The sequence below is a fragment of the Scyliorhinus torazame genome, chromosome 1 (genome assembly GCF_047496885.1).
Source record: "Scyliorhinus torazame isolate Kashiwa2021f chromosome 1, sScyTor2.1, whole genome shotgun sequence".
Taxonomy (NCBI): Eukaryota; Metazoa; Chordata; class Chondrichthyes; order Carcharhiniformes; family Scyliorhinidae; genus Scyliorhinus; species Scyliorhinus torazame.
Window position 1 is genome coordinate 338430359 of NC_092707.1, and position 26580 is coordinate 338456938.

The 26580-nt window shown below is 43.9% G+C and overlaps 1 protein-coding gene across 8 annotated transcripts in view; it reads right to left on the bottom strand.

The window, feature by feature from the left end:
* The window catches only part of LOC140425211 (G patch domain-containing protein 2-like), a 398136-nt gene that overhangs the window by 121779 nt on the left and 249777 nt on the right, over positions 1-26580 (bottom strand). For 6 of the 8 annotated variants that reach the window (XM_072509246.1, XM_072509284.1, XM_072509265.1 and 3 more), the window contains one exon: positions 24064-24131. The exons of 1 other annotated variant lie outside the window; for it this stretch is intronic. In XM_072509246.1, the coding sequence (XP_072365347.1) occupies positions 24064-24131 (68 nt within the window). Of the gene's footprint in view, positions 1-14816; positions 15028-24063; positions 24132-26580 lie in introns of those variants that run through there. One more of the 8 variants, XM_072509255.1, reaches the window with a different exon arrangement.

Genomic DNA, 26580 nt, shown 5'->3' on the forward strand with positions numbered 1-26580 from the left:
TCACACAAAATGTATTTTCTGCTACTTAAGGAGTCATTAACACAATTAAAATAAATAGGTTAGCATCTCTCCCAAGGTAGTGGACAGAGCAACTCCAGATAAATAGAGTTATGCATTCATAAGTTATTATTCCACATTATAATTACAAGGTATTAACATTTTATTCCTACATAATGTCCCATACAGTTTTTGGACTGTTTCACATGACATAGATTTCCTGAAGATTTCCAGTTGTACTGCATTTGTTTTGAAGTTTCTGCAAATACACTGACGAAACTCATTTAGCATGCATTCTCAATTAGATATGTACTCTGTTCTCAAATCCTTTGTGCATTTCACTGTTACTGTCATCTGAGAATGAACCGGAACAAGCAATTTTAAAACAGAGCCTCTTTTATATTTGAATAAACATATGAACTTTTGATATGTTCTCAGTACAAAAAGGATCTTCCTGTAAAAGTGAACCTTAATTGTCTCAGTTGACAGCTGCCAAATAAGAGCTTTTTCAGCCTCAGAATAATCTAAGCCCCAAATCACTCTGAACATAAAAAGTCAAACAAAATAGCCTTTTCATATGGTGTACTCTTACACTGTATATATGTGAAATGAATACAGCTACTGATAATATATGCTTGCAAAGCAGAAATTTGATTTGCAATAGAAAATACAGATCAGCCACGAGTCCCTAAATGTCTTTTCTACACTCCTAAGTAAACAAAGCTTAGCATGTTGATGGTTGCCAATTCAGCTACGGTAATGGTGCTGAATATCAAGGGGAGATGGTTAGGTTCTCTCTTGTTGGAGATGGTCATTGCCTGCCACTTGTGAAGTGTGAATGTTACTTGCAACTTATCAGCCCAAGCATTAACATTGTCTAATGGAGCGATAAGTGGCTGTTCTTGATTGTCCTGCTTCTAGTGGTCAGGATATATTGGACAACTTTCCAAATTGTTGGGTAGATGCTAGTGCTGTGGGTGTACTGGAACAGCTTAATTAGGAGCATAGCTAGTTCTGGAGCACGTCTTCAGTACTATACCTGAATGTTGTCAGGACCCTTAGCATTTGCTTATCGACTGCTTTTGGTTGATTCTTGCTATGATGTGGAGTGAATCGAATTGGCTGAAGATTGGCATCTGTGATGCCGGGACCTTGGAAGAGACTAGGAAGGACCATCCACTCGACACCTCTGGCTGAAAATGGTTGCAAATGCTTCAGCCTTGACTTTTGTACCGATTTGCTCAGCTCCACCATCATTGAAGACAGTGGGTATTTGTGCAGCCTCCAAACGTGATTAGGTGTTTAATTGTCCACACCATTCATCATTGGATGTGGCAGTATTGCAGAAGTTTGATCTGATTCATTGGTTGTGGGGTTGCTCAGCTTTGTCTATAGCATGCTAATTCCACAATTTAACATGCACTGTCCTGGGTTAAAGCTTCACCCAGTTAGCGCTTCATTTTTAGGTATACTAGGCATGCTCTCCATCATTCCTCAGTGAAGCAGGATTGGTCGCTTGCTTGATGATAATGGGGATATGTCAGGCCATGACTTTATAGTTTGTGGCTGAATACAATTCTGCTGCTGTGATGGCCCACAGTGTCTCATAAAATCCAATTTTGAGCAGTTGGGTTTATTCTACATCCATCCTATTTAGCACAGTGGCACACATGGTGAATGGTGTCTTCAGTGTGAGAATGGGACTACATTGCCATAAGGACAGGGGATGGCCACTCCTACCAATACTTTCATGGATAGACGCATCTGGGACAAGGTCTAGGAGGTTTTTCCCCTTATGCTGATTCTTTCACCAGTTGCCAAAGGCCTAGAGTGGCAGATATGACCTTCCGGACTAAACGAGCAGGACAGTAATGAATGATGCTTTCGAGCCAGTCTCAGTGATGGGCATTGAAATCCATCAAGGGTGCATTTTGTGCCCTTGTTGTCTTATTACAAATGGCGTTCAACATGGAAGGGCACTAATTCATCTGCTGAGGGAGGGTGATAGGTGGTAATCAGCACAAGGATTCCTGAGACCATGAGACTTCATGGATTCCGGAGTCAATATTGCGGACTGCATCTTGACAGTATACTACTGTGCAATCACCACTGGTCGTTGTGACTTGTCAATGGGACAGCTATAAGCAGGGATGGTGATGGAACAGTCTGGTACATTGGTAGCAAGATATGGGGCGGAATTCTTTGAAAATGGGGCTATGTCCCCACGCCAGCGAGAAAACGGGCGCGAATCACTCTGGACTTTCCTGGAGAAAGTCCAGAGTGATTCTCCATTTTGAAGGGGCCTTGCAGGGCCCCGGAGTAGTCCGCGCAGCTCCGGATGCCGATATGGGGCCCTGCACTTCCGGCCGTGGGTCCACGCCTGCGGCGGCGGCCCCACGAAACATGACGGACCCACACAGCAAGCGAGCCCCAATATATAGGCCACCCCCCAGATTGCACGCGCCCGTCAATCGGTGGCCCCTGATCGCGAGCCTGCCATCCTGGAGGCCCTGCCCGGTGACGGATCCCCCCCGACACCCCACCAGGGCCGCCGCGGACCCTCCGAGCTCCCGCCGGGTGGACCCATGAGTGAACCACGCCGGCGGGAACTCAGCCAGTTGCCGGCTGAGAATCGCCGTGGGGTCTCTTTCAATGGCCCCCAACCAGCGCCGCATCAACTGCTCGCGTGCAACTGGTGGCGATGTTCCGGTCCGCAGAGAATCGCGGGAAGGTCTCGGTCTGACGTCCCATTCTCCCGCGCCGAGGCTTGGAGAATCTCGCCCCTGATTTGATGACTATGACTATGTCAAGCTGTTGCTTGATTAGTCTGTGGGACAGCTCTCCCAATTTGACACATTCCCAGATGTTAGTGAGGCCAACTTTGCGGGTTGACTGGGCAGGTTCTGCCATTGTTGTTTCCGGTGCCTAAGTCAATACTGGGTTTTCCGTTTGGTTTCATTCTTATTTGATTTTTCTATTGTGGTTTGATAGAACTGTGAGGCTTGCTGGGCCACTTCAAAGGGAAGTTAAGAGTCAACTGTATTGCTGCCAGCCTGGAAACACATGTAGGCCAGACCAAGTCTTCCCCGAAAGACATGAGTGACCCAAAGGGGTTTTACGACAAGATGGTAGTTTCATGATCATCATCACCGTGACTAACTTTTTATTTCAGTTCTATTTATTCATTGAATTTAAGTTCTTCCAGCTGACATGATGGAATTTGATTTCATATCCTGGAATATGTGTCCAGGTCTCTGGATTATTAGGGCAGTAACATTACTACTATGCTGCTGTCACCCTCTCCACCCCAATATGATACTGTACCTATTAGTCTGAGATTGGTAGCTGTAGCATAAAGTTTGGCAGATGTGTTTCATACTGTCTGACTCTGATTTCAGTCCTCTGAGAGCCCTGTAAGTGCGCAGTTAAAGTTTCACATTTTGAGAGGTGTGGGCACAACCGAGGTAAATCTCAATAAATTATGTGCAAGTTTAAAACATGTCAAGGAATTGTAAGGATCCTTTGTCAGGTGAAAGCCCAAATGTGGTCCAAATTAATCAGCAGAAACTCAAAGGTAATCTCTGGATTACTGCCTGAGCCATGCACAAATTGGCCTAGGTTAAAGAGACCAGAGAGTTCAATGCACGGTTCAAATAATGGTGTGCTGCACAGGACTTTTGAATCGTGGAGCACTGACACTCGTACTGGGGAAAGAGGAGGCTGTGTGCTGGGACAAGATTCCATTTAAACAACGTCGGCATCAGTGTTCTGGTGATTGTATAACTAGACATATAGTTTAAGGCTTTAAACTAAATGGGGAAGGTTCAAGTGAGGTTACAGGTAAAAATCACAGAGCTGTGTTGCAATTTTGGCAAAGAAAAGCAGAGTGTGACAGCAAGGAACAAAAAAGTTAATCAGTGAATGAGTTCAAATCAGAAAAATATATTAAAAAGTTGAAGTTGAAAGTGCATGATCTGAATCTACAAAAGCATTCCTAACATGATAAGACAAATTAATGGCACAAATAGAGATGAATGGGTTTGATATAACAACCTTTAAGAAGATCAAGATTGGGAACTAAGTATCCCAGGGTATTTGTCACTTAGAAATGGAAAAGAGTGGAGGAGGTGGCATAAGAGAACGTCCAGACACTACGCTGGCGTGGCATGTAGATGGGGTGTGCAGTTGGGAACTCGGTGCAGAGAGGCAAAGACATGTCCTTTTTCTACTTTCTTTCAGCCTCAAGTAGTTGTGCGTTTTCCTCCTTTCCTGAAGCTAAGTGAGTGGAACTTTCTATTATTTTGTGTAAATCATTAACTAATTGACTAAACAAATACATTTGGACAGAAATGGCAGGGCTGGTGGTGACCTGTGACTCAGCATGTGGGAATCTGAGGAATGCACCACAATCCTGGATAACGATAAATGCAGTAAGTGTCTGCAGATTGGGCAACTTTGGTTCATGGTTGCTGAGCTGGAGTCTAAGTTCCAAATGTTGTGTGGCATCAGAGAGGGAGAAAGTTATGAACATACACGCAAACTAGTAGCAGAAATAGGCCATTCAGCCCCTCGAGCCTGCTCCACCATTCAATTAGTTCATGGCTTAACCTGGACAGTTTGTTCCAGAGGCAGTCACACTCCTTAGTTTAGGAAGAAAGCTTAGAGTTAGTCAATGAACAGGAGGATGCTTTACTGCGAGTTAGGCAGGTATGGGGAACCAGCATGTAGTGATGGAGGCGCCTAAGCCCCTGACTTTGTCCAGTGCTTGCAGCCTGTGCGGATGAGGAGAAAGACTGCAAGGTGGATGAGTGGACTGATCATGGCACCATGGGGAAGTATGCCATTCAAGGGGGGGGGGGGGGGGGGAAGCAAAGAGGAATATGGTAGTAATAGGAGACAGTAGAGTCAGGGGACTAGACATTGTTCTCTGCAGCTGTGACCAAGAGCTTCAAAGGTTATGTTGCCTGTTAGTGCCAGGGTTAAGGACATCTCCGTGTGGCTGGCGAGGAACGTAAGAGTGAGAGGGGGAAGATCCAGTTGCCGTGGTCCATGTGGGAACTAACAAAATAAACAGAACTAAAACTGATGTTTTGCTAAGAGAATGTGAAGAATTAGGGGCTGCTCTGGATTGTTACCTGAGCCGCGCATTAATTGGCATAGGGTCAAACAGTTTAAAGAATTAAAAGTGTGGCTCAAAAAGTGGTGTGGGAAGAAGGGATTTTGACTCATGAGGCACTGGCATCAGTACTCAGGGAAGAGTGAGCTATTTTGTTGGGATGGGCTCTACTTGAACTCGGCTGGGACTAGAATCCTGGCCAATCGTATAACTAGGGTTATGATCAGAGATTTAAACTAATAGAGGAGGGTGGAGGATCTGGCTGAAGGCAGATTTAGAAATCCAAAATAATAATAATAATCATTTATTGTCATACGTAAGCTTCAATGAAGTTACTGTGAAAAGCCCCTCGTCGCCACATTCTGGTACCTGTTCAGGGAATGAAACGATGAGGCAATAAGAACAGTATAGAAATGTGGGTAAAGTCAACCAGAGTAGGACAAGAAGAAACAGACAGTTTACAAACATTGTGCATCGACGAATAAAGACAAAACAGGGAATAGAAATAAAAAAATGAATGCAAGATTCTTCGTATAAATGCATAAAAGCATCTGCAATAAGATAGATGAACTAGTGGCACAAATAGAAGTAAATGATTTAGATCCAAGCACCATTAGAGAGACATGCATGGAGATGGGCGATTCCCCGCTTGTGTGTTGCATGCACATCTATTCACTGTTATTCTCCAAGAATAGTGGGAGAGCCCTAAATGGGGTTCGCATTGGGCACCAAACAGAGCGTGATACTACCAGCCCGCAGCACCAGACGCAATTAGGTTGCCACTGCCAATGGGCACGGCCTGAAAGGGGGAATAAGGGGAGCATTTGGCAAGCCCATAGCGGGGTGTTGGTCACCTGGGGGAGGGGGGGGTGCGCTGGTGCCAACGGTTTGTGGAGGGGGCAGGCCTGATGCCAGTTAGTGGAGGGCCGGGCCTGAAGGGAACCCCTTTGGGAGGGCCCAATGCCTGCAATCCTGGGGGAAGTGGGGGGTGTCTGCATTCTCATATTGCTATGGGGTGCTCTTCTGATCTCTGTGAGGCTGTGCCTGCCGGCTTCTTTGGGCCCCACACATCATTTTCTTGGTGGATTTCACCTTGGCTCCGAAAAAATGACTAAGTGCGGGAGAATTGCGATGGGAATCACAGTGGAATAGCTGGCAGGATTCACACCGGTTTTCCAGCCCGAAATTACACTTAAATCACTTTTTGGGAGAATTCCACCCATGATTGTAAGATCCCGGATCGGAAATTAATATTCCACTTTGCGCAATTTTTCAGAAAGACAGACATTTCAGAATGGCAAAGGAGGAGGAGTAGCCCAGATAGAAAAAGGTGAGAAAAAGAATCAATGAGAAAGTATCTGGCCTGAGATTATCATGAAGTAGAATCAAACGGGTGGAAATTAGTCTTAGCAGGAGTCAGAAAACACTGGTGGGAGTAGTTTATAGGCCTTATATCCTTGGACAGAGTATTAAACTGGAAATTATTGGAGCTTGAAACTAGGAAAATTGTGGGGAACTTTAAGCTTAATATAGACTGGGTCAAAGCATATTGGCAAGAGTGTTCATAGATTCCCTACAGTGCAGAAGGAGGCCATTCGGCCATTGAGCCTGCACCGACAATCTGAAAGAGCACTCCATCCAAGCCCACTCCCCCGCCCTATCCTAATAACTCCTTAAACCGACCTACACAACTTTGGACACTAAGTGGCAATTTAGCATAGACAATCCACCTAACCTGCACATCATTGGACTGTAGGAGGAAACTGAAGCACCCGGAGGAAACCCATGCAGACACGGGGAAAATGTGCAAACTTCACACAGACAGTCATCCAAGGCCAGAATTAAACCCAGGACTTTGGCACTGTGAGGCAACAGTGCCACCATGCCGCTTCGAGAAGATGAGTGCGTAGAATGTTTCATGACAGTTTTTTGTAGCTATATGTTGTGGAACTGACTAGGGATAATGCGATCTTAGATCTAATATGATGTACTGAAGCAGGGTTAATCGTAGAATCATCATAGAATACCTGCAGTGCAGAAGGCCATTCGGCCCATTAGGTCTCCACCTAACCACCTTACCTAGGCCCAATTCCCCGCCCTATCCCCATAACCCCACCAAACCTTTGGATACCAAGGGACAATTTAGTATGGCCTATCTAACTAACCTGCACATCTTTGGACTGTGGGAGAAACGGAGCACCTGGAGGAAACCCATGCAGACACGGGGAGAATGTGCAAACTCCACAGTCGCTAGATTCAGAATCAAACCCTGGTCCCGTGAAGCAGCAGTGCTAACCACTGTGCCAGCGTGTTGCTTAATCCACTGGGAAATAGTGATCATAATACTGTTGAATTCATGTTAAGTTTGAAAATTACACATTCTAATCATAAACAAGAACCTTAAAGTTAAAGCCAATTACATAGGTATGAGGGAAGAATTGGCTAAGGCTAATTGGTTAGATACACTAAAAGATATAGAGGCAAATGAACAGTGGGAAATATTTAAAGAACCAAATCAAAATAGTCAACAAAAATACATTCCATTAAAAAACAAAACCTCAGTGAGAAAGACCCATTCATTGTTCACTCAGGAAGTTAATCATAGAATTTGGAATTTACAGTGCAGAAGGAGACCATTCGGCCCATCGAGTCTGCACCGGCTCTTGGAAAGAGCACCCTACCCAAGGTCAACACCTCCATCCTATCCCCATAACCCAGTAACCCCACCCAACACTAAGGGCAATTTTGGACACTAAGGGCAATTTATCATGGCCAATCCACCTAACCTGCACATCTTTGGACTGTGGGAGGAAACCGGAGCACCCGGAGGAAACCCACGCACACACTGGGAGAACGTGCAGACTCCGCACAGACAGTGACCCAAGCCAGAATCGAACCTGGGACCCTGCAGCTGTGAAGCAATTGTGCTATCCACAATGCTACCGTGCTGCCCACTAATAATAATTGCTTATTGTCACAAGTAGTCTTCAATGACGTTACTGTGAAAAGCCCCTAGTCATCATATTCCGGTGCCTGTTCTGGAAGGCCGGTACAGGAATTGAACCTGCGCTGCTGGCCTTGTTCTGCATTACAAGCCAGCTGTTTAGCCCACTGTGCCAAACCAGCCCCATTAAGGATAGTATTAGATTAGAAAAAGAGGATTACAATGTTGCAAAAAATAGGAGCAAGTCTGAGGATTGAGCATGTATGAGAAACAGCAGAGGGCCACAAAAAAGTTGATAAGAAGCGAAAAATAGAATATAAAATTAAACTAGCCATGAATATAAAAGCAGGTTGTCAGAGCTTTTATAAGTATATAAAAAAGGAAGAAAGTAGCTAAAGTAAACGGGAAATCATCATGGAGAATGAGAAAATGGCAGAGGTATTAAACAAATATTTTGTATCCGTCTTCACAGCAGAAAACACAAGTTTCATACCATAAATAGACAGTAACCTAGGGGCTACGAAGGTGAAGGAAATTTAACGAAATTAGTATCAGCAGAAAAAAGGTTTTGCTGAAATGTAAGGGAGTAAAATTTGACAAATCCCTGGGATCTGAGGACTACACCCAAGAGTTCGTAAAGAGAGAGTTGAAGTGCTGGCTATGTATGGTTTGCCAAAATTCCTTAAATTCAGGATTCATTAGATTGGAAGTAGGCAAATTGTGATGAAACTCTCATAATTACCTTAGTTTGAAATTTGGAGGTCGGGAAATCCAGTTTCTGATGAATCTCAGGCTTCTTGCGCATGCACTGGCAGGCAAGGGGCTACATTACACATGCACAGTTTGACTTTTTAAAAACATTTTCCAGGCCAGGGACTAGCCTTGCGCAGAAGGGAAAAGAGAAAAATGACACCAAGAGGCAGGTCAGATGACCTGATACAGAGCACCATTATCTTGCAGGTGTCCCTGGGAGCAGGGCATGGGATGGGAACAGGGAGAGGGTCCCAAACCAGGGAGAGGAACAGGGAGAGGTTGCAAAAGGAAGTCCCAAGTAAGGAAAAAAGCCAGGGGATAGAAATAGGTCTCTTAATTGAAGTTCAAGAAAGTAGGCTCCAAATTCAAGAGCTGTAGCGAGCAGACTTTAAGTTAATCGGGCACAAGAGAAGCCCCGAAGATCCGAGAAGGCAGCAGAAAGTTGGTGACTTGGTGCTGCGTCCTTGGGACAAAGGTACCCCTTTGGAGAAGTGTAGTTCCGCTTGGCATGGCCAAGGATCTTAGATTGCGCGTGGTTGGTGAAGCTCGAGTGCACATGGAGATCCAGGGGAAAGACTCTCGGAAGGCCAGATTCAAAACCCGCGAGGTGGGTCATTGTTGAAGCTGTCCGAGTGGGAGGAACCTTTGAAGAGAATTCCAAGAGAAAATCTTCAAAGGTGGTGAATGGAAAGCCTTGTGAGAAAGATGACGTTTCAGCGAGATTAGTTGGCTTACAATGTGACAAATGTCTGGGTGGGTTTTTGATAAATCCATGGAATCTGGTTTGGTCGTATATCTCATCTATTGTGTAGTGTGGTGTGTCCAACTACAATCTGACTGTTAATTCACATGTACCTCATACTGACACTGAATGTTAGAATATAAGAGATATTGTAAATTGTTTAATCTTTCTGAACTTTTACAGAGAAAATATTTACTAGGGCAGCACGGTAGCACAGTGGGTAGCACTGTTTCTTCACAGCTCCAGGGTCCCAGGTTCAATTCCCGGCTTGGGTCACTGTCTGTGTGGAGTCTGCACGTTCTCCCAGTGTTTGCGTGGGTATATTCCGGGTGCTCCGGTTTCCTCCCACAAGTCCCGAAAGACGTGCTGTTAGGTAATTTGGACATTATGAATTCTCCCTCTGTGTACCCGAACAGGTGCCGGAATGTGGTGACTCGAGGCTTTTCACAGTAACTTCATTGTAGTGTTAATGTAAGCCTACTTGTGACAAAAAGATTACTATTCGATTATTATTATTATTTTGTTTGCTCAAAGTCTACCTCTGCTGGAACAGGGATTGAACACTATGCTACTGGTACTAAACTAGTCCACATGTTAGTCCTCTAGCCAACTGAGTTAACCAACCCTCCAGATAGAATATAAGAAGTGGAAATGTTAGGTTACGCACTTTGGTAGGTTATTCACTCTGGAAGGAAGAATATATTTTCAGTGGTAGGAATCAATTAAACGTTGGCATTCAGAAGATATAGGTGTCCGTGTACAAGCAGCAGAAAAAGTAACCATGCAGATACACTAAGTAATTAGGAAAGCAAATTGTATGTTGGCTTTTATTGCAATTGGGGGCATTTGGAGTACATGAGTAAATAAGTTTTACACACTTGTACAGGCCATTGGTGAGGTCACCCTTAGAGTTCTGTTCATGGTTTTAGTCCCTGTTCCTTAGAAAGAATATATTTGCCTTAGAAGGGGGACAATGAAGGTTCGCTAGATTGATTTTTGATTTGAGACGATTCTCCACGAGGTGGGAATGACAAGATTGGGGCTCTTCTCTCTGGTGTCCAAAATAGGATTGTGATAGGGCCTGATACAATAGATGGTGAGAGGCTGTTTTCCCTCGCTGGTGAACTGCGGGCCATAGTCTCAGGATACAGGGTTGGCTATTTCTATCTGGGCGCATATATCCTTTATTTAAAGGGAAAGTGGGACAGAGCAATTACTACCCTTAGATTGCCATAACTTGTCACAGCTTAGAGCCTCGGAATTGAGTTAGAGTTAAGACATAAGAAAGGAACTGTCACTCTACTGAGAGTATATTAAAGATCATTGAGTATGAGAAAGAGAATAAAATGCAGGCAAACTGAAGAAGTGTAGAAATAAGATGGTCATAATAGTAAGTTACCCAAAGGTAGACGAGACGGGTTTGGATTTTTACAGGGTTTTACAAGTAACATTTTGATTTTAAGATTTGCATCCTTGTTTTCAAATAATAATAATAATCTTTTATTGTCACACGTAGGCTTACATTAACACTGCATTGAAGTTACTGTGAAAAGCCCCTAGTCGCCACATTCCAGCGCCTGTTCGGGTAATGAGCCGGTACGGGAATTGAACCCCCGCTGCAGGCCTTGTTCTGCATTACAAATCAGCTTTCTAGCCCACTGAGCTAAACCAGCTCTCTCCATGATCTTGTCCCTCTCTATTTCTGTAATCTACTCAAATCCTACAACCCTCTGAGACATCTGCACTCCTCTACTTCTGGACTCTTGTGCATTCCCAATCATGATTACTCTACCAGTGGTGGTCGTGCCTTCAGTTGCCTAGGCCCGAGCTCTTGAATTCCCTCCCTGCACCTCGCTTACCTCCGATAAGATACATGTTAACAATGTACTCTTTGCCCCAGCCTTTAGTCAAGTGACCTCATATCTCCTTATATAGCTTAGTGTTTTGTAATGCTCTTGTGGAGCGCTTTCGGACATTTCATTGTGTTCAAAGCATTATAGAAGTTCTGGTTTTGTTGTACAAGATGTTTCCTCCATTTGTATAGATTTAGTTCAGCATGCAAAGAGAAAGTGCTGCATCCACATATTTAGGTTAAAAAACTGCAAAAGAGGAATAAAAAGCAAGGGAACATGGGTAGGAGCACTCATTTCAATAAAATAAAAAACTAGTCCAGATTAACTGGATGAAAATCATCAAATGAGACAATGCGTAAACAACAGGGGATGACCTGGCTACAGGCAAGGCATAGCCCGACAAGGTGATTCAGTGAAATCTAGATGAGTAGAGAAATGGAAATTAGACATAACAAAAGAAACACATGGCAAACTGAGGAGTAATGCCACAAAAGAAAATCAAATGAAATATTAAAAAATATACAGGGGAAGCAACAAAAGATTAGAATGGTTAAGAGAATAGGTGCAGAAAGACAGGTAGATGACAAAGGGAAATATATAATAAAGGATCAGTAAATAATATAAACACATATAAAGCAAACATAACAAAAGAAATTGGCCATCTTTGCTAATGAAAGGAAACTGATGACAATGAGCTTTTTGGGCCAATTTAGCTTGGAAAAGAAAATCTTACGGTGAATAAAGGGCCGACGGATATGTTATCTACCTCTGCTTTCTCAGAGGAGTATGGTAGTGAGGATGACAAATTAGAGGAAGTGTAATGCAAGTTGATCTGATGCAATAAGTACACATGAGGAAGTAGCGCTAAAAGACATAAATAGAATGCAATGGGAAGTCAGACACAAAATTGCAGAGACTCCAGATACAATCTTTCAAGATATGTAAATTGCCCAAGAAAGCTGGGGGTTTCCAACGTTACAAATCTCTTCTAAATGGGAGAAAGCTCATGGTGTAAATTAATACTTATTTAGAAAACATGAATTAATCAGAGGTAGCTTAAAATTGTAAACTGGAAGTTGTGTCTGACAAATTTAATGGAGTTCTTTGAAAAAATGGTGGCGTTTCAAGAAAGAACTTCCTCCTGCCTAAACTCTTACATTAAAGGAAAACAACATTATCGGCCAGTGTAGCACTGTTACTATTTTTCACTGAATTAAACCAGTGATCTTACCCAAGAGATGTGTGTAATGGGCTTTTTTTTGGGGGGTGTACTGTCTCCAAGGACTTCTTTCTGGTAATCAAGCTAAAGAAAATCACACAACTGCATTACACTCAAGCACACATCATGGTGTTATTGGTTGCAACACTATAACTTGTACAGATGTGTTTTTTTAATGTCAAAGTGCTTCACAAGAGAAAGTGATAGGTCTCAAATAGTGATTACAAACATCGTCAATTAAAGGAATAGAATTCTAGAAAACGGAGACATGGTAGATTTCATATATCTTCTTTTCAGATTATAAGGTATGGTAAGGACACGCATTTTATTGAGTTCTACTGTGTAGTGAAGACAGGGGCTGGTTTAGCACAGAGCTAACTTTTAAAGCAGACCAGCAGCACGGTTCAATTCCCGTACCAGGCTCCCCGAACAGGCGCCGGAATGTGGCGACTAGGGGCTTTTCACAGTAACTCCATTTGAAGCCGACTTGTGACAATAAGCGATTTTCATTTTTTCATTTCAAATTATCAATTTTAAAACATTATACTATTTTGTGTATTTTGCTATTATTTCTGTCCGAATTAATTAGGATGCCCTATTTAGCAGAAAGTGCCACTGATTGAAGTCTGAATGTTTTGCTGAACAAGGTAAATTAAAGTTTTTTTTGTGGGGAAAAGTTCTTTTTTAAATGTAAAAATGGATATTTGTAGTTTTACTCCAGGGTGCGTATTTTTATAAAATGTGTTTGCAAGTCATAGTACTCTGAATGACAACCATATTTTGAAACGCTGTGGAGATGCCGGCATTGGTCAGGGGTGGGCACAGTAGGAAGTCTTACAACACCAGGTTAAAGTGCAATAGGTTTGTTTGGAATCACTAGCTTTCGGAGCGCAGCTCCTTCATCGGGTGAAGGAGCTGTGCTCCAAAAGCTAGTGATTCCAAACAATCCTGTTGGACTTTAACCTGGTGTTGTAAGACTTCTTACTTTGAAATGCCAAGTAAATTAGCCTTATTGTTAATTATGGATGCCAACCAAGAATCTTTTGAACTTTCTTTCCAGAAAGCATCTGGTTTCTGCAGGGCTTGAAATTATATGACATTGCAGGGGCTTCACTTGAGATTAACAATGCTATGCTCCTTCTGTTATGGGTAAATCTTGTGCTATAACATCCCACTGTTAATTTAATGCTGTTCTACTCTCAATGAAAGTTCCATGAGAAGATCAGATTTTTTTGGCTGGAGAGTTGTTCTTCTTAGAGAACACCATGTACTATCATAAAGTTGACCAAGGCTGAAGTGCAAATGTGCAAAAACCTTTTTAATTTTATTCACTGACACTGTCCAAAAAAATTGGTCAATCATAATTTTAAGGCCAACATTACAATTAGATTTGTGAAGGACAACTCCTAACACCAAACAGTAAATCGCCAAAAAAGAACCATTTTAATTCACAGCAACAAAAATGGCACATCAACATTGCCATTAAGATTTTTTATTGGTTAGAAGAGAAATTGTGCAGAATGAAAAGGCCAGAGGTAGATCCTGTAGGTCGTAATTCTTCATAAGCCAAGTGAAAACACTGTTCACCAGTTTGTAAATAAGTAAAAATAGGATTTTTGCATTTTTAAATGCCCAACAATTCCAGTTATATTTACAATTTGGTAAAAATGCTACCATTGAAACACTTAATACCTCTCTCGTCAAGCAGAGTTCTTGTTGTCTCAGGTTTGCTAATCATGGCTCAATGATGCCATGACATTACAATGGAGCAAGTGAAAGAGGCAGGCCCCAAAAAGTACCTTAACTGGAACAGGAATCGAACCCAGGCTATGGGAGTTAACAAGCACCACACATTGAGCTAATTGGCCCTAGTCACACTTGACCAGACCTTCGTTTTGCGAAATTGCTTTCCTCATGTTTATTTTTCAAACAATTTAAGCATTAACAACATTACAGTAATGTCATGCTGTAAATAGAAAAACGTTTTTGGCAATCCACTTTTCTAGGTTTTAAAGAGTTCAAACATTCTCAAACCATACAAGGCAAATCAATTTCAGATCCAAGGCCAATTAAACCAAGGGAGCCTGGTCGGCAAATTCTTTTACTCTCATGCATACAAATATATTTTTCTGAAGAAACGTCCACAAGCATACCAAGCAAAGTCTCAAAATTCTATCGCTAAATCTGTTCTATTTGTCAGATTGGCTGAAAGCGGATTACAGATTGCTTATAAGGTGGATAAGGAGCCAGGGTGTTTTAGGCTGGCCAATTAATGTCTTAACAGTTGGTTTGAAAAAATAGAACTGCAGCCCTGCATATGCAGGAGTATGACGCAAATAGTCCTTGGCCACAGTATTTTGTACCTGACTGTGATCCTTCCTGGCTGCAGGGCAAAACCAAAGGCTGTGGGAGTAAAGGGATATATTTTAATAACACCTTCTTTATGTGCATGTGCTGTCACATGGCAGTCCAGTACGTGCATTTTGGCCATTAAATAACACTACAATAGTGCAACCTCAGGCTATACTGTTATATTCTGTTATTTAATGGTACATTTTATGGAATGTTTAAGAGTCCTCACTAACTCTTTTATGACTTTGATTTGAGTGCAAACAAGCATTCAGCTTGAAAATTTCCACTGTCAAGGTGCTTGTTCACCGTTCCAAAAAATGCATGTTAAGTAGCTTCTTAGGACACTGGAAGAGCTATTATTGTGCTTTCGCCACCATAGGAATTAAATATATTTTTTACAACCAAAATAGACAACTTAAAATCTTGGCAGGATTCTCTGTTCAGGAGACTATGTTCTCCCACCAGAGCTGAATCGCTGCTTTGCGCTGGCGCTGGGAATGGCACTCAGAAGTGATTCAGTGTCACTTGCCATGCAAATTTATGCATGATGGGGACTGCAAGGGATTCCGTCACAAACCATGCTATCGGCTGTCATTTTGACTGGGCGGTCTGATGGCGGGGTCTGGTGGCTGGCCCCCCTCCCCCCCAACAATACAAATCCTGCTCCCCCCCCCGTACAGGAATTGCTCCCCCCAACAAAAGAACACACACAGGAGGGTGACTTGGCCTCTCCCACCGACCCTGACCAGAGACCCCAATCAGACCCCTCCACTAGACCTCCATAAGAGACCCCCCCAATAACAGGAAACGCCCCGAAAGTAGAGAAGCCCCTGTATCAGAAAATAACCCCCCCCCCATTTCAACAATGTTTATAAACATCTAGCTACGATTGACAGCTCATGACCAAATCAAAAGTAATAAAGTGCTTTGTGCTGAGAAAAAGAAGTGAAAGTACATAACTTTTAGAGGTTTATAAACAGTGCGCTTTATTTCACAACAGGCTACTTCAGATCCATTCACGTGTGAATGGAAATGAAAATATTCAATTCAGGCATCTGGTTGTCTGGAAGTTGCCAAAACAGGCTATTAAACGTATTTCTCTTTGAAGTTAATAGTAGCCTTGTAGATCAAGGGTCTAAGGTGATTTAAAGCCTTGTGATATGTTTTTGGTTTACTGTCAAATTACAGCTGCTGCTTTCTAATTTGTCTGAGGCAGCAGGTGTAAGGCAGAGGTGAATGAAAAAGTAGTGGTGTTTTCATGTTTTCTGCCTGGACAGCTTTTTAGCTTCCAGGCAGGGGTGATGGAAGGGGGGGTTGTCTCTACGGTTGGGGGGTGTTTTTCTGCTATGGGGAGGGTTCCTTGTTGTGGATGGATTCTCTGATATGGGGGAGGGGGTTTCTGGTGGGGTGGGTTGGCAGCATTTGCATTGTGGGGTGGGGGGAGGGGGCCCTCCAATGAACCTTGGGGGCACCTACCTTAAATACGTGCCACATGGCCCACAGGTATGGGGGTGAGATCTAGTGGAGAGCGTGGACAGGATTTGCATTCTGCAGGAGATGGGACAATCCGCTAGACTTTGGGGCACCTACCTCAAATACTTGCCTCCTTGGCCCACAGCAGCAGGGCCATGCTGGCAAATACTTGCACCAATCCGCATCCATGTGAATCCCAGCCCAAAGGGCTGAAGAATCACGGAAGCATGGAGAATCTGGTGCATAATCCGTTAATAGGATGCAAATGTGTCAGTTTGACCTATTTGCATCCTCCCTCTTGCACGGGGTGCAAACTTTGTTGCCGCCACGAGTGGGGTACTGAAGCACCCGAAACGGATCGGCGCTTTAACGCTGAATTCTCCGCTGCATTGGGCACTCTGCCAAGGGTGGCAGAGAATCCAGCCCCTTATGTCGGCAAATGTGCAGAGGTTCTTTCCATTGATATTTAAGTGACTTTCCTGCTGACTTTAGTACATGAGATTGGGAAATTCATGTGAATGTTCTACCCTGTACAATCTTGCAGGCTAGAAAAAGGCTGCGTTGACCAATTGTGCATGCTCTCTGACATCGCTATTCACTTAATCCTATTCTCCTGCTCTTTCCTTACCCACAATTTCTTTTTCTTTTTCAAATATTGATCCACTTTGGTTTTAAAAACTATTACGGAATTCATTCCCACCACTGTTTCTGGCAAGATATTCGGTTAAAATGAAAACTTGAAAGTATATTTTCCCTTCCACAAAACAATTTAAGAAGGCATTAAAACACAAAACACAGATCAATTAATAAATCTAATAATTCCAATTTTATTACATTTAAAATTTTATTTTGAACATATAGGGTGGACCTTCCTGGCTGTTCATGCTGGCGGGGTGCCACTGATGGCGCACCCCGCTGTGGGTTTGCCAGTGGCGAGGAGTGTGCTCAACATGAAACCCTGTTGACAATAGCAGGACCAAAAGGTCTGCTGTCATCCACTGGCGAGCTGCCCTCCGCTGCTGAACAAGCTGCAGAGAGGGAGGAAAGTCCCACTGTTAGGGTGCAGTTCTCCCAGGCAAGGCGCAGTGCACTTGGATGGCGGAGGGAACTCAAATGCCCTAAAAGTAATGTTTGGTCAGGATCCTGACATTGTCCTGCACGACTGTGGGTTATTCACGGTGGGATTCAAGACAAGCATGGGCTCCCCCTGTAGCCGTTTAATATTCAAATAGGTTGTTGAGTACTCTTTTAATCCTCAATTCTGGATTTAGCACCAAGACACCAGTTTCCTGACCTGTCAGCAACTTGTCAGGATGATTGAGGCGAGTGTGCAGGGAGAAGAGCTTCTTCAGTGAAACTGACTAATAATAATGATAATAATCTTTATTAGTGTCAAAAGTAGGCTTACATTTACACTGCAATGAAGTTACTGTGAAAATCCCCGAGTCGCCACACTCCAGTGCCTGTTCGGGTACACTGAGGGAGAATTCAGAATGTCCAATTCACCTAACAAGTACATCAAAGAACAAAGAACAAAGAAATGTACAGCACAGGAACAGGCCCTTCGGCCCTCCAAGCCCGTGCCGACGATACTGCCCGACTAAACTACAATCTTCTACACTTCCCGGGTCCGTATCCTTCTATTCCCATCCTATTCATATATTTGTCAAGATGCCCCTTAAATGTCCCTATCGTCCCTGCTTCCACTACCTCCTCCGGTAGTGAGTTCCAGGCACCCACTACCCTCTGCGTAAAAAACTTGCCTCGTACATCTACTCTAAACTTTGCTCCTCTCACCTTAAACCTATGCCCCCTAGTAATTGACCCCTCTACCCTGGGGAAAAGCCTCTGACTATCCACTCTGTCTATGCCCCTCATAATTTTGTATACCTCTATCAGGTCTCCCCTCAACCGCCTTCGTTCCAGTGAGAACAAACCGAGTTTATTCAATCGCTCCTCATACCTTATGCCCTCCATACCAGGCAACATTCTGGTAAATCTCTTCTGCACCCTCTCTAAAGCCTCCACATCCTTCTGGTAGTGTGGCGACCAGAATTGAACACTATACTCCAAGTGTGGCCTAACTAAGGTTCTATACAGCTGCAACATGACTTGCCAATTCTTATACTCAATGCCCCGGCCAATGAAGGCAAGCATGCCGTATGCCTTCTTGACTACCTTCTCCACCTGTGTTGCCCCTTTCAATGACCTGTGGACCTGTACTCCTAGATCTCTTTGACTTTCAATACTCTTGAGGGTTCTACCATTCACTGTATATTCCCTACCTGCATTAGTCCTTCCAAAATGCATTACCTCACATTTGTCCGGATTAAACTCCATCTGCCATCTCTCCGCCCAAGTCTCCAGACAATCTAAATCCTGCTGTATCCACAGACAGTCCTCATCGCTATCCGCAATTCCACCAACCTTTGTGTCGTCTGCAAACTTACTAATCAGACCAGTTACATTTTCCTCCAAATCATTTATATATACTACAAAGAGCAAAGGTCCCAGCACTGATCCCTGTGGAACACCACTGGTCACAGCCCTCCAATTAGAAAAGCATCCCTCCATTGCTACCCTCTGCCTTCTATGGCCTAGCCAGTTCTGTATCCACCTTGCCAGTTCACCCCTGATCCCGTTTGACTTCACCTTTTGTACTAGTCTACCATGAGGGACCTTGTCAAAGGCCTTACTGAAGTCCATATAGACAACAGCTACTGCCCTACCTGCATCAATCATCTTAGTGACCTCCTCGAAAAACTCTATCAAGTTAGTGAGACACGACCTCCCCTTCACAAAACCGTGCTGCCTCTCACTAATACGTCCATTTGCTTCCAAATGGGAGTAGATACTGTCTCGAAGAATTCTCTCCAGTAATTTCCCTACCACTGAAGTAAGGCTCACCGGCCTGTAGTTCCCGGGATTATCCTTGCTACCCTTCTTAAACAAAGGAACAACATTGGCTATTCTCCAATCCTCCGGGACATCCCCTGAAGACAGCGAGGATCCAAAGATTTCTGTCAAGGCCTCGGCAATTTCCTCTCCAGCCTCCTTCAGTATTCTGGGGCAGATCCCATCAGGCCCTGGGGACTTATCAACCTTAATATTTTTTAAGACACCCAACACCTCGTCTTTTTGGATCACAATGTGACCCAGGCTATCTACACCCCCTTCTCCAGACTCAACATCTACCAATTCCTTCTCTTTGGTGAATACTGATGCAAAGTATTCATTTAGTACCTCGCCCATTTCCTCTGGCTCCACACATAGATTCCCTTGCCTATCCTTCAGTGGGCCAACCCTTTCCCTGGCTACCCTCTTGCTTTTTATGTACGTGTAAAAAGCCTTGGGATTTTCCTTAACCCTATTTGCCAATGACTTTTCATGACCCCTTCTAGCCCTCCTGACTCCTTGCTTAAGTTCCTTCCTACTTTCCTTATATGCCACACAGGCTTCGTCTGTTCCCAGCCTTTTAGCCCTGACAAATGCCTCCTTTTTCTTTTTGACGAGGCCTACAATATCACTCGTCATCCAAGGTTCCCGAAAATTGCCGTATTTATCTTTCTTCCTCACAGGAACATGCCTGTCCTGTATTCCTTTCAACTGACACTTGAAAGCCTCCCACATGTCAGATGTTGATTTGCCCTCAAACATCCGCCCCCAATCTATGTTCTTCAGTTCCCGCCTAATATTGTTATAATTAGCCTTCCCCCAATTTAGCACATTCATCCTCGGACCACTCTTATCCTTGTCCACCAGTACTTTAAAACTTACTGAATTGTGGTCACTGTTACCGAAATGCTCCCCTACTGAAACATATACCACCTGGCCGGGCTCATTCCCCAATACCAGGTCCAGTACCGCCCCTTCCCTAGTTGGACTGTTTACATATTGTTTTAAGAAGCCCTCCTGGATGCTCCTTACAAACTCCGCCCCGTCTAAGCCCCTGGCACTAAGTGAGTCCCAGTCAATATTGGGGAAGTTGAAGTCTCCCATCACCACAACCCTGTTGTTTTTACTCTTTTCCAAAATCTGTCTACCTATCTGCTCCTCTATCTCCCGCTGGCTGTTGGGAGGCCTGTAGTATACCCCCAACATTGTGACTGCACCCTTCTTATTCCTGATCTCTACCCATATAGCCTCACTGCCCTCTGAGGTGTCCTCTCGCAGTATAGCTGTGATATTCTCCCGAACAAGTAGCGCAACTCCGCCTCCCCTTTTACATCCCCCTCTATCCCGCCTGAAACATCTAAATCCTGGAACGTTTAGCTGCCAATCCTGCCCTTCCCTCAACCAGGTCTCTGTAATGGCAACAACATCATAGTACCAAGTAGTAACCCAAGCTCTAAGTTCATCTGCCTTACCCGTAATGCTCCTTGCATTAAAACATATGCACTTCAGGCCACCAGACCCGCTGTGTTCAGCAACTTCTCCCCATCTGCTCTGCCTCAGAGCCACACTGTCCCTATTCCCTAGTTCTCCCTCAATGCTCTCACCTTCTGACCTATTGCTCCCATGCCCACCCCCCTGCCATACTAGTTTAAACCCTCCCGTGAGACTTGTGGGAGGAAATCGGAGCATCCGGAGGAAACTCGCGCAGACACGGAGAGAACGTGCAGACTTTGCACAGAAAGTCACCCAAGCCGGGAATCGAACCCGGGTCCCTGGCGCTGTGAAGCAACAGTGCTAACCACTGTGCTACCATGCCGCCCTAGCTAGGAAGCTAGCTAGGAAAGCTTTGATCAGTGAAACTGAGGAGCTCCAGCCATGGACAGGTGAGAGGCTGCTGTACTTAGCACATCTCCTCTAGAGAATGCTATCACTGTTTGACAGGCGCTTGGCAACCTCCTGGAAGACATTTCACCTGCAGCTGGACTTTCTTGCTGCATGCCTCTTCTACAGCATGTAAACAGCTTATGCAGCTCTACCTTGCACTTCTGTCAAAGAAGTGGAAAAGCAACATTCCTACCAAAAGCAGTAGCACTACCAGCAGTAGCACCAGCTGTTTTCTCATCTGCATGCCCCTCCACAAAGCAGAGGGGATGGATACATAGTTCCAGCTGCAAAGAGATGAGATCCCCATCATAGGGTCTGCAGGCAGGGAAATCAGCTATCTCAACTTGCCTGAGCACTAGTGCCTCAGAAGTTCAGACTTTCACAGCAAGTTGCTGCAGATATCTGCAGCTTCCTCCAACAAGATATCCTTCCCAGTGGAGCAGGTAAGCACACATTCCCGTGGCCAATAAAGTATCACTGGAAGCCACTGACCACACCTCTGTCCCATCTACCTCGCCCAGTTGTCATGTGCTCTCTTCTGGAGGGAGAAAAAGTAGAAATGTATGAGTGGTAATAGTTTTTGAGGTTAGAATGGAAGGACAGCATTTGTGGAGGGTGAATATGGGTAACGGGTATAAGAAGGCAACAAGCTGAGTGGGAGTGGTGGATGGGTAGATGCTCCAGTAGCATTCTAAGAAGAGAACTCAAATTACTTGCTATCTGTCCAGTTACAAGTGGAGGCCAAATATATGGAATGTGTCTATAATGTGCTTCAACCTCCTAAGAAGGAAAGGCAACAGTTAGGGAGAAAGAACCTCAACACCATAAAATGTTTGGGGGTGGGGTGGCAACACTTCTTGTATACCACACATGCGCACGTCCTGTAACGCCATAATAGTTTCCTTCCATAATAAACAGTGCTAGGAGAGACAAACCAGCAGGCTTCCCCATTTATTATCATCATGTCCAATTTGTTTAGATCCATCTCGTTCAATGGGATATTGGATTAGTTAATAGTTACCTGCCTAACTTTCAAACCCATTCCTATTGCAATATTTTTGTACGTTATTTTTAAATCAGTTAAACCAACAGTTGGGTGTGTATTTCCCATATGCAAGACTTAATACTTAACAAGGTTACATATCTGGAATTTGCATTAAAAGGGAACAATGAGCATTTCTATTGTAATGAATTAAGCTCTAAAATTGATAAAGTGCGTATTATCTGATGTGGAAGAAGAAAATAGTGCAAACAATCTGAATGTAAAGAGTAGCCAGGATCCTGTGGCCTATTCTTGCAGCATCTATACTTAACCAGCATGCAGGCTGTACTTCACTGTTAGTGTGTCTTACTTTTAAATCACCAAAATGTTGAAACCAAGGTGGTATCAGAACTGGATTGGATAGGAGCTGAGTCAAGCCAAAAACAGGAGTCACGGTGAAGAAAATTACATGTTACAAAGAAGAAAGTGCTGACAACTAAATCCTAATAACTGAATAACTGTTTCTACCATTAAATCTGGTTCAAGCGAAATCTTTATATTCTAGTACGATTAAATATGAAAAGTACATGGAAATATTCTGTTGCAACTGGAAAAGAAAGTATGTGAAAAATGACCGCGCCTAACCGTGGAACCTGTGCACAATGATGCTCACCACCTTCTTCCGTCAGGAAAAAGATTCCAAAGTTTGAGGTCACATACCAACTGACTCAAGAACAGCTTCTTCCCTACTGCCATCAGACTTTTGAATGGACCTATCTTGTATTAAGTTGATCTTTTCTCTACACCCTGCTATAACTGTAACATTATATTCTGCAGTCTCTCCTTCCTTCCCTATGTACGGTATGCATTGTTTGTACAGCATGCAAGAAACAATACTTTTCACTGTATACCAATACATGTGACAATAATAAATCAAATCATGGATTGAATTTGACTTGTTATGCATACACATGATGGCATTAGTTTCATTGCCTAAATTTAGGCAGCTGAAACAGTTAATTTAACTTAACGTTTACAGATTTTGCACTAGGTTTAGCTTTACTTCTCAATTACACAGGTCCATCTATGCTCAGTTGTCATGTCACGCTCCTATTCCATTAACGTGACAGCTCAATAATGATAATCATGGCACAATAGTTATGCAGAGCCAGATTAAGAATTCTTGAGGGTCCTCTGCAAACCCTGCACATTAAAACATAAATGTGAAATAAAGTTCATGAAGAAACAGGTCAGTAGAATGTCTGCACATTGCATTAATAATAAAGTAAGTTACATCACAATATGCAATATTTAAAATAACAGTGGTTGTACTCTGTTGCCCCATGTTAAGATGGGTTTTACATCCCTTAATCTGTTCCTGATTCAATGAAAACTACAGGATATAATTATCAATCCCCTGATCCCAATGTGGATTTGTGCCTGGCGAGAGGGCTGTATATCTGTGTCTCCAACATGTATTCCCTTTGAGCATGGTCCTCCATTGGGACCATGGGATTAGTGAATTTAGCCAGTGAATTTAATGTTTAAGAGAGCTTGCGGTAACTGATTATATGAATATGATTACATATTTTTGTAAAGAAATTTGCTTTCTTTGTTGATTAATTCAGCATTTACTTATTCAATAAACCAATTAGTTCACAATTTGAAATCAAACAGCCCCAGATACATAACTAGGCAGGTGTTTGCCTTTCAGAAAGGTACTATTTGACTTGAAATAAAAACAGTCACACTTTAGCATGTTTCTCTGGGATATTGGCCTGAAAGCAGGAAGGATAACAAATAAGTCTGAGCATTGGTAATGATGAGGAATTATTGATGTAAATGATACTCACTCTTGGTTCTGGGGGTCCTGGGAAAAGTGGACAAGTCTGTCATTACTGCCAGGCCCAGGAGTGTTAATCTGGAAAAGGAGAACAAATTACTTAGAAGAGTCCATGATGAATGTTGAGCTGTCAAAGCCGTAGATACAGTGATCTTCTGTAGAGAGTCTATATCCCACCTATGGAGGTGAATATTTATCCTAGTAACGAAAAGGGCAGCAGTCAACAAAGATATAATATCCTTGTAGAGCCAAAGGATTTGACTACAGTGAACTTGTAATTTTTTTTACTGCTACCTCATTTGCTTTATGTCACAAACAATTTTTAATTCTTATTTTGCATGTTTGGAAGAAATATACAAAATCTCAATATAACAAATTTATTTTGAAAGAAAACAGCCAGCATGACAAAATTTCCAACTGCCTGGGAGCTATTTGTCTATCAGGTTTTATTTATTTCAACAGAATCAGCTCAATCGGATTATCTTCTTTTGACTGGCATCATAAAAATCTGACATTTCTGTTGCCGCAAAAATCTACTGATTGAGCCCCAATGTAAAGAGCAACAGAATTTGGGACGGGATTTTCTGGCCCTTCCCGCTGGCTGGATCTTGCTGTCCCGCTAAAGGCGGCCCCCATGCGGGATGGACTAAAAATGGCGAAGGCACTGGCGGGGCCGGACGATCCCTCCAGCGGCCAATGGCGAGCTGCCTCCGCCGCCGGAAAAATGTTTCAGGGGCCGGAAAATCCCACCCATACGTCTAGACAATGCTTATTCAAGGCATTGGAACATTTGAAGTTAATTTTCCAAACCTACAACTTTGAAAAACCCAACTGAATTCAATTAAAACTAATTGAGTTAATGAAACAAATTCTAGCTGATCTCAAAATGATGTTTAGTTCAGATCTGACCCTTTCCTGTCACAGAATGGTGGTGAGGAAAGAAAACTGTATGCAACTACATATCTTCTTAGTTTTTAAGTTAATTTAACGTGAAAAGTGGTGGAGCTAACATTGCTTGGTGGGAGATGCGTAGAGGTCAGGAAAAATACTGATAAATTAATGACCGCAATTTAATGGAAACATTTCTCGGTGTGAGTTTGGGCGTATTTGGCAGGGCGTTTCTCAATGGCCACATTGGCAAGCTCGTGGCCTACATTTAACGACACTTAGTGCCGAAAATGAGTCTCCATGAGAGTCTCGCTGGATAGTCCGCCATCTGATTCGCTAGACTCCTGCCTCAGCGTCTCGCCGATAATAAGGGGGGAGCTGCTTTTAAACGCTCCCTCACCACTCACTCCTAATCAACACACAAGCATGGCAGCGCGCAGACTTGCTCCTCGCTTTGGCGATGCCGACCTGGCCAGGCTTCTCGACGCTGGGGATGCGGGAAGGGACATCCTGTTCCCTCAAGGGGACGATTAGCAGGGTCACCAATACCGTCTGGAAGGAAGAGGCAGCAGCTGTAAGTGCGGGCAGCATGACCAGGAAGTCGAGCGTCCAATGTCGGAAGAAGACCAATGATCTCCAGTGAGCTGCAAGGGTAAGTTACCACCTCTCTCCTGCCATCTATTCCGCCTGTCACTCCTCAAATTCCCAACCCCATCCACAAATCACTGGCTGACATTTCTCACCCTCCCCACATCCGATCTTTGTGCCCGTTATTTCGCACCCCTTGGCACCCACCAGCACAACCCTTTCCAGCTGCGGTGCCTACTCATGCCACCTGTTATAGACCCCTCAGATCCATCAAGCACGCAGTTCCCTGCAGGAGAAGATAACCCATATTAAGCGGAAAAGGGCCAAGACGGGGATGGAGTACCAGAGTTCTGAGACCTCATCCCCTATGAGAAACTGGCTCCTGGTTGACTGAGAAGAGAGCTGTCACCGACAGCAAGGTTGCCCTGCGCTGCAGAGGGGAGAACCCACTGCCCCTTCACCCAGATGACCCGTCTCAAGTGAGCTGTTCATGTCAGACAAATGCTCCTTCCCTCTCACGGACCACATGTCCATTCTATCGCATAATCTCCATCCAATGGGACCAGGCCATCCAAAGTCGTCCCCTCACACCCCCTGCCACCCAAGAGACCACCTCAGAGGAGGGCTCCGAGCAGACCACCATTTAGGCGTCACAACTATCACCCCCACCTTCCACCAGTGCAGAGACTCATACCTCAGTGGGCGACACTAGTGGACAGGTTTCTGGGGCACAATCTGGTGAGCACCACACAGTTGCTGATGCACACCAGGTAGAGGCAGGAACATCCAAGAGCTGAGGTCTGCTGGAACCCAGGACTCTGCTTAGTCCCAGTCAGATGGCGAGGACAAGGTTATCCCAGAGCTGATACAGATGCTACATCATAGCAGTGAGATTTGGGAGGGGATGTCAGCAACATTCCAGTGCATAGCCGACTGGAGGAGTCCTGAAGACTACGGGCGCAGGAGATGATGCCGACAATGCGTTGCACCGAGGCGACTGCAGAGGGCAGCCTGCAGCATCCTGTGTGATGATGCCCAAAGTATGGCTCAG